Source organism: Emys orbicularis, chromosome 18 (assembly GCF_028017835.1).
Source record: "Emys orbicularis isolate rEmyOrb1 chromosome 18, rEmyOrb1.hap1, whole genome shotgun sequence".
Taxonomy (NCBI): Eukaryota; Metazoa; Chordata; order Testudines; family Emydidae; genus Emys; species Emys orbicularis.
In genome coordinates this window covers 22,309,112-22,317,369 of record NC_088700.1, presented here as the reverse complement: position 1 = coordinate 22,317,369, position 8,258 = coordinate 22,309,112, and the positions used below count along the sequence as shown (strand labels likewise).

The 8,258-nt window shown below is 60.4% G+C and overlaps 1 protein-coding gene across 1 annotated transcript; it reads right to left on the bottom strand.

The window, feature by feature from the left end:
* Window positions 1-1,858: 1,858 nt before the first annotated feature.
* Window positions 1,859-5,126, bottom strand: LRRC26 (leucine rich repeat containing 26). Its single transcript, XM_065418626.1, has 2 exons — window positions 4,292-5,126; window positions 1,859-2,091 (listed from the first exon to the last, which is right to left on the bottom strand). The coding sequence occupies exons 1-2, from the start codon at window positions 5,124-5,126 to the stop codon at window positions 1,859-1,861; spliced, it is 1,068 nt and encodes a 355-aa protein (XP_065274698.1).
* Window positions 5,127-8,258: the final 3,132 nt, after the last annotated feature.

Here is an 8,258-nt window from a genome sequence, read left to right as displayed (position 1 = left end):
TTCTAGGGCCATAAGGGGATGGTGGGTGAGGGGGGGACACTGGGTGGGGCGCACGTGTGAAGGGTTTGCTGTCAGATAACACAGAACTACTCCTTAGCACTAAGATGGCTGCATGTGTTCCCAGCACTGCATACATGGTGCTGCGGGAAGGGGAGAACAGGCTGCCCTTGAACGCCCAGTGTTTTCCTGGGAATAGCCCGTGGGGTGCGCACGGGGGGGTGTGTGTGTAATGGAAAAGGAAAACATTTTCCACGTGTGTTGGATTCCATTGTGCTGCTGAGTGGCTCTCAGGCCCAACAACCTGACGACTGTCATTCCCCACTGGTAGGGTGAGTAACCTGGACTCTGGGGTTAGCTTTGGCTCTGGGAGCATTGGCCGTGCAGGAAGAGCTGGAGCCAGGAGTAATAGATTTGGTGATGCTTCCTTTGTTCCCTCTGGAGCCAGAATGCAGTTCAGCTCTCTCAGCGGCCAATCTCTGCCTGTAGGTCACAGCGAGCGCTCATTGCCAGATCTGAAATCTGAGCTCTCAACACAGAGGGCACAAGGAATAGTTAAAAGCAACAGAGGGTCCTGTGGCGCCTTTGAGACTAACAGAAGTATTGGGAGCATACGCTTTCGTGGGTAAGAACCTCACTTCTTCAGATGTAAGAGGATAGTTCTGGCCCCCATTGTTGAGCCTGATCCCAGTTCAGGTTTCCAGAGCACACACTCACGGTTACGAGTTCAAAATGCACTTGCCACAAATATTCTCTAAAATGTACCATTCCTGTGAGCTCTCCTGTCCGGGGACATGTTTGCTAGAACATCAGTGGGACATGAATGCAAACGGGGTGAACACGGCCAGAGCCAGCTAGTCTTGACATTCACGTAGGTAGGTCCAGAGCATTGTTCAGTATTTGCCCAGCTCCAGCTCTGACCCTCTCATCCTGAACATCCCTGGGTGGAAAGGTGCGTGCCTCTGGTTTGATTTGCCCATGCTCTGGTCTAAACACAGGAGGAACCAGAGCAAACGGCTCCTATTTCTCCAGGGTAGTAGCAGCATTCACACCCTGACCGTTCCCCTGAGCACACTGTGGCTGCTACTGAAGAAGCTACCCAACCACCAGTGCAGCAAGGAGGCACTGTAAAGGCTGAGAACATTGCAAACCTAAAGGCAATTCTCCGCTCACCCTACTGCAGCATGCGCCAGGTTTCCTAGCGTGCCATCCCAATCGTGTTAGCCCTGGGGATGGGTGCAGGAACTGCACTCAGCCCCCGGCTGTCACGTTCATATTGGGGTACTGGGCTGGGCAGGCCAGAAGGTTACACCCTTCGGCTAACACTGAAGCCCTGGTAATGGAGGGTCGTCCCTCTAGGTGCCTTTGAGGCAGATTAGGAAGCAGAGAGGGGCCTTTCACCTCTGAGGTGCTGGCATGAACCAGGCCAGGTGGGAGCAGTTCCCATCTGCTGCTGGTCAGGGGCAGGTGTGGAAGCTGATGGGGGGGGGGGGGTCTCAGCCCAGTCCTATTGGCTCTCACTCCATATCAGAACAATTGGCACCTCGCTGGCAGGCTCTTGGAAAGAGCTGGAGGGCTCGGGGGTGGAGCCAGCGCTCGCCAGCCAGTGCAGATGGATGTTCAGGGAAGTCTTGCTGAAACTTTGGGGATTTCCCCCTTGGGTCGTTGCTGCTGCTCCAAGGAACGTGAGTGGGGCTCATGGTCCCCTGGGGGAGAAGGAAAGGCCCCGCAGCAGGGGAAGGTAACACAATTATCTTCCAGTACCCACGACAATGCTTGCCAGCCCTGGGACACAGACACGTCCCCTTGCTGGCCCACCCACAGCTACTGCAGCCACAGCACTCCCACTCGGGTGGGCTCCTCACCAATAGCAAAGTTCGTTCAGGAGGTGGTTATAGGCCACAGCCAGGGAGCCGAGTAGGAGGCAGATGAGGATGCTGGCCAGGAAGGAGGCCGGGCCGATGAGCAGGAAGAAGGCATAGTCCCGGGGGTGCAGCAAGCTGTCCTGGCAGTGGCTGAAGGACTCGTTGCCAATGGCCCGGAGGGGATACTGGTTGAGGTGCTCTGGGAATCTGCACAGGATCAAATTCTCCTCTGCCAGAGAAAGACAGACACAAAGGTCAGGCTGGGTCATGGTTCCCAACCTGGCAGCAGCACATGGGAGGTGGCTTGGGCTCCTGCCTGGGCCGGAGGAGGGCTACAGGCTGCTGCCAGCACCGGAAGGGAAGGGCAGCGTCAGGGAGGGTGGCTGGGCAGGGTAGTGCTGGGCAGGGTGGGCCGGTGCTAAGAGCAGGCCAGCAGCCGTGGGGAAGACCTGCAGGCCGGCTGGGTGTGCTGGTGCTGGGCGAGGTCACGCAGGACAATCCAGCATTGGGACGATGGGGCAGGCTGTGGGCCATGACAGCAGCCCTGGGGTGGGACAGGATGGCAGCCCTCAGGAGGAGCACAGCCTGCTAAGTGGCCAGGAGCAATTCCCCCACCCCACCCCCCGCGCCTCGGTCTTTTCGTAGTGCAACGGGTGCCAGGTGACATGTGCTGCGCAGAGCTGGGGTTAATTCTGTCAGCCCAACTGAGTGTCATGGAAACATCCCGCCCAGCCAGGGCACAGGCCCAGGGCTCCCACCTCAACACGGCGGCACTGGGAGCGAGTCGGTGCCCATGGTGATACACACCAGGAAGTAAGTCGGGTGGCTGATGGGGGAGGAGACTGAACTGGCTCGTAGGCTGAGGAAGTGGGGCGGGACCTGGGGCAGACGCTCTCTCAGGGCTGGGGGTATGATACCCACACAGGCCAGTGGAGCTGGCAGGAGCCATGGGGCACTATCTGGTGCACACCATGGGGCCCGGGGCAACTCCATAAACAGCCCTCCCATCCTCCCAGCCCAGGCTGCACTGGCCTCTCCTTTTCTTAGTGGACTGGGGGACAGAGAGGGGCCAACCTGAAACTCCCTGAAGGGGTTCAATGCACAGAGGCCTGGCAAAAGGCCTGGCACTCGTTACCCCAGCCAGGCCGTCAGAGAGCTAAAGCGGGGCACCCTGCTGCCTGGATGGAGAACCCCAGCCAAGTGCTGCATCTGGCCCTTGCGCTCCTGAGCACACAGGGACTGTGCAGGGCCTGTGGCTGGGAGACGTCCAGAGCGGAGCGCAGGACCCAGGGAAGGAAGGGCTGGAGCACAGGGCAGCTCTAGTGGTGCCCCACAGCTGCAGCCTCCCTGGCACCAACACTGCTCCCAGCGAGGGGCTGGCCCCTCACCATTCCCAAACTCCCTGTCCTTAGCTGGGGCTGGTCCTGGGACGCCCCTCGGCGCCCATGGCAGGAGGGCCTGTCCAAAACCAGGGGCCAGAGGGCTCTGCCCGTGTGGAGCTCCCTTCCCTCAGCCCTACTGTCCTTGACTCCTCTTTTACCCAGGCTCTGCGGCACACGGGCTGACTCCTCGCGGCCTTGCCCAGGCTTCGCCCGCGACATCAGTGAGCAGGCTGGGCCGCAGTGGGGGTCAGGCCCTGGCCCTCACTCCCTGCTCACTGTGTCCTGCCGGCCCAGGCCTGCTCCCGGTGAGTTGTCACTGCCCCTGCAGAGCAGGGGCTGCCCAATCCCAGGCCGGAGGCTTCATTCAGAGCGGGGCTGTCACCCGAGGAATTTGTGTGTGACCAGCATCGTGGTGGAACCTGCAGCCACATGCCCTGTGGAACCCAAACCCGCCTGCTTCAAGGGGAGGGGCCCCTAGGGAGCCTCAGGTCTACAGACCCTGCCTCTGGCCGAGAGGATGGAATAAATCTGCTGCCGTCAGTGCACGAGAGTCACTCGAGGCTCCCTTCCGCCAGCGTGGCCAGCCCTGGGAGTGAGGGAGTCGAGTGGGGCTGGCTGGAAATCGAGAACTCTGCGGCAGAAGGGAAATGAGACCTCGTACAACCGGAGACCCTGAAATAGGCCCGTGGTTGGGCTGTGCCTGACTCGGGGCCAGGCCGTCAGCCTGGCTCCCCCAGCAGGCTACGAGTTCATAGCACATGCTCTCTCTGGCCCAATGGCCACTGCATTATTTCTACAAAGTGGAACAACTTCAAACAGGAGAGATTGAGAGACCCATTGTGTGGCCCAGTGGCCAGGGCCCTCCCCCAAGATACCGGAGTGGTGGGGCTGGGCCCGGCCTCTGAGAACATTCTGTCAGAATCAAGAGGGTTCAGTGAAAAGGGAGCCGGATTGTCCAAGGAAGAAAAGGTTTCATTGAAAAATTCCTGCCCGGCTCTAGGCTCGCACTCTGCCCTCCGTGCTGCTGCCTTGCCCCTCCATTCTTACCTTGGATTTTGTCCCTGTTGCCCATGATCCAGAGGAAGAGGGGCTGGATTTCACAGGTGCACGCCCACGGGTTGCCCTGCAGCGTCAGGGAGCGCAAGGCAGGCAGGTTCAGAAACACGCCGGCATGCAGCGCCCTCAGGGCGTTGCTGTGCAGAAAGAGCTCCTGCAAGCAGGGCAGTGCTTCCAGCACCTCTGGGGGCAGCTGGCCCAGCTTGTTGGCCCCCATGTTGAGAGTCACTAAGCCTGGGAGAGGCAGGACAGTCTCGGCCGGGAGCATAGTGAGGTAGTTGTTGCTCAGGTCCAGCTCCCGCAGCGCCCCAAGCCCTGCCAAGGCCTGGCTGTGGATGCTCACCAGGACGTTGCTGCGCAGGCTGAGGTTCTGAAGCGCCTGCTGCAAGCGGAAGGAGCGAGCCTTGAGGACTGCGATGTGGTTGTAGCCCAGCCACAGGGCACTGGCGTTGGTGGGCAGGTTTTCGGGCACAATGCGCAAGGCTCGGTAACTGCAGTCCACTTCCCCAGAGGAGCATCTGCAGACGGCCGGGCAGCAGGGGGAGGGGAGCGGGCACAGGAGGAGAAAGGCCAGGAGAGTGGCCGGGCCCCTCCAGCCAGCCATGCTTAGCTGCCAAGAGAACCACTCAGCTCCCGTTCCCCCAAGTCCTCCAGTTCTCCTGGCGCCTGCCGTGCCTGGACACACCCAGCCTTCCTGGTCCGGCTCAGCAGCCCGCACAGGTTGGCTCTGCGGGGCCGGGGCAGCCGGCAGTGCGGGCGCCAGGCCGGGGGCCCGCAGTGCCTTGCACAGGTCTCGGACACCCTGCCGCTCTTCTGGCACTTTCATCCCCCTGCAGAGTACAGCCTCACCTGCGCTCTGCAAACATTCACCTGGCTGCTCAAAGGCCAGCGGCTCTCCCCGGTGCGGTTTCTTCAGGGCGGAGCTGCACTTTCTTAGCAAACATTTTCACAGAGCAGACGCTGCTGCCAAGATCCAGAGCCAGGGTCCCCCTCCCCCACCCCACAGGAGACTGCTCCAGGCCAGGTAGTGCAGCAGTGCCGTACACAATAACCTTAAGGCCACACCCTTGGGGGGCTGGCCAGATCCCCTGCACCCAGCCCATGCTCAGGCCTCTTACAGGGCTCGGGCTGCACTGCCCACCCCAGCTCTCGCTGCTCTCCTCGGCCACTGGGCCTGGTCCCTCCGCCCACTCCTGGACCCTCTCCCTTCTCCCCTTGGCAGCTCTGATCCAGGAGCCTGGAGTTGGGGCACTGGATCCCCCACCTCCTGGGTGAGTGCTCTAACCAGCAGGCTGCACAGCCACCCCCCGGCTTGTGCCCTCGCTCGCACTCTCACTCTCTCAGTCGCTTGGGCCAGAAAGAGAGGCCATGAGCCTGAGAATGGCTCTGTTGCCTAGTGGTCAGAGCATGCACCCAGCTCACGGGAGAGCCAGGATCCAGTGCCCCTGCTCCACTGACTGGTTCATTAATTGTCCACAGTGCAACCGCTTCACCAGGAGAGACTGAGGGAGCCCCACACTGCACTAGGCCAGAGCCCAGTGGCTAGCGCATTCCCCAGAGAGGTGGCAGGCCCCTGATCAATTTCCCCTCTCCCCATTAGGCAGAGGGGGTCTCCCACACCCCAGGGCTTAAAGCTGTAAGGCCAGTCCTTCTGCCTGCCAGCTGGGGCCCCCAGCCGAGCGCTCCTCGTCCCTGGTTTGGGACTCGCTCCAGTGGGAGATAGGCACCAGCTGCTCCCTGTTCGCAGAGGAGACACATCAGAGCAAGGGCGCGAGACCTGCACAGACACAGGCGCCGAGGGGGGTTAGGTGCCTGCAGAGTTTCAGCAGGAGTTTTGTGCATTGCAGTGGTGCCAAACCCAGACTTAGGTGCCTAACTCCTTTTATGCACTCCGGCCCTTCTGCCTTCCCCTCCTTCTGGGAGCCCCCCAGTTCTCCAGGCTCCAGCAGGGCCGCTGCTCAGCCTCAGGGCAGGGCTCTGAGCCCCACCTGGAGAGATCCGGGACGGGAGGGGAGGAGCTTGGCGCTCAGCAGTGTACGTGTGCCAGCCAAGGGCTGGGGCTGCATCCTGAAACTGGCACTTTCTTGGTCTGAAATTCTTTTGAATCTGGCTGAAAAGTTTGATTAGCCCCTTGGTGCAGCATCTCCTGTCCCTCACCTCAAGGGCTGAGGTGCCTCCCACCCTGCTCTTCCCCACACCCTGGCTCCTGGGCCCTGGTGCTCACTGGAGCTGACAGAAGGCTGGGCTGGGACCACTGCGTCTGCAGCTGGTGCACCTGAGTGAGGCGACGGGCCCCTGCCAGGCTAGTGCATGGTAACTGTCTCCCTGGATTGCTCCTAGTCTGTCCCTTTAATGCTCTCACTAGTGAGTCAGGGATGATGCTGAGTCCTGCTAAGAGGCTGCTCCCCAGGGCCCCGGATCTGCTCAGCTGGGAGTGGGCTCCTAGTTCACGCAGCTGAATTCTCAGTTGGCTGCGAGTTGCTGGCCCCGCCCCACTCACAGACCACAGCAATGGGATGGTTGGGAACATTACATTGACCCCCTTCCCCCAGCATGTTTACAACAAAACGGCAGCACAAAACCGAATGGGAAAGGGAATAACCGGGGGAACCTTTGAAAGACGAGCACTGGGCAGCCCTTTCCCAGCATTCCCTGAGGCACTGATTGCTCAGGGGAGTTCGCTGTGGTAGATGATTTTAGATGCATTCGTTTGATCACGCTCGTCCTCTGAGGTGAGGTTGAGGGACTGCGACACTTTGAACTGCACCATGGATACCACAGCCAGCTCCTCGGGGTCCAGGAGGCCCAGGCTGGAGTCTGGAAGGAAAGGAAAGAGCAGATGCTACTGGGATGATAGGAGCTGCTCCCAGATTGGAAGTGCTCCAAACCTCCCTGCAGAACAAAGCAGGCCCAGCAGAGGGGCAGCTGGGCTCCAGATGCCTCTTCCAGGGTCCAGGAGAGCAGGAGATGCTGCTCCAGACAACAGCCTCCAACAGCTGGAAATTCAAAGGCGCCTGTGACACCAGGCAGCTGCCCTTGGAGTTCCAAAGCCATCCTGTGCGGCCCAGAACCTGGCGAACAGGTCCTAGCCAGGGACTGAGTACAGCCTATTCCTGCCACTGGCTGCTGCTGCCACGTGGCCACTGCTGGCACGTCCAGCACAACAGGCCCAGAGGAGTCCCTGTCCCTGGAGAAGACTTGGGTGTAGCTATGCTGGGGCCTGCTCTACTGTCCAGATCCCGGGCTAAGAGCAAACTCAGGGTTCTTCCTGCCACCAGTAGCCCTAGCTCCCACAGCCATCGTGGCCGACTTGTGCTGGCTAGCATGGCCGATGCCTGGGGAGAGCTGGTGGCTGCGCGGCCCCTGTATGCTCACAGGAAGTGCTGGAGACCCAGAATCCAGGCCCTGGAGTCAGGAGGCTCAGGATTGGGTGGAAGTCCCTGAAGCACTGGAGACAACAATCTGCATTGGCTACTGCTCTGATCTCCCCTCCTGGGACGCCCCTCCGGACAGCAAGGGGTTGCTCCTGGGCCGTTACCCATTTGCCCATTCGCATGGGCGACAGACTCTAGTGCAGCGTGACACTGAATAACCACGGGTCCCTGTGCCCAGGACCTGCTGCTCCCAGGCTGGGTGGAGCCACATTTGGAAGAAACCCTGAAGCCTCCTGACTTTGACAGACGGGCTGCCATGGGCCAACGGGCTTTAAGCAAAGAGGCCACACAGCTGGAGCAGGTCTCCCTGCCTCCCATCCTGCTTGGGGAGGTGGAGCATTTAGCAAATCTGCCAGCCCCTGAGCCATAGAAGAGGGCCCATCCCGGGCTACTGTGACTAGCTAGCTAGGTTTGAAAGGTGCTGCGCCCCGTCTACACTAGTATTTAGACTCCACTAAATCACGCTAGCTAACACGCTTCTAACGACCTGCTCCTTCCCTCGTCCAGACGTGGCCATAGGTAGT

Bases quoted from the DNA above. Each gene is read 5' to 3' on its own strand.
- LRRC26 (XM_065418626.1), bottom strand. From the start codon at position 5,126: ATGAAAGTGCCAGAAGAGCGGCAGGGTGTCCGAGACCTGTGCAAGGCA. The intron at 2,092-4,291 runs GTAAGAATGGAG...TTTCTCTGGCAG, and splicing joins CAACAGGGACAAAATCCAAG to AGGAGAATTTGATCCTGTGC.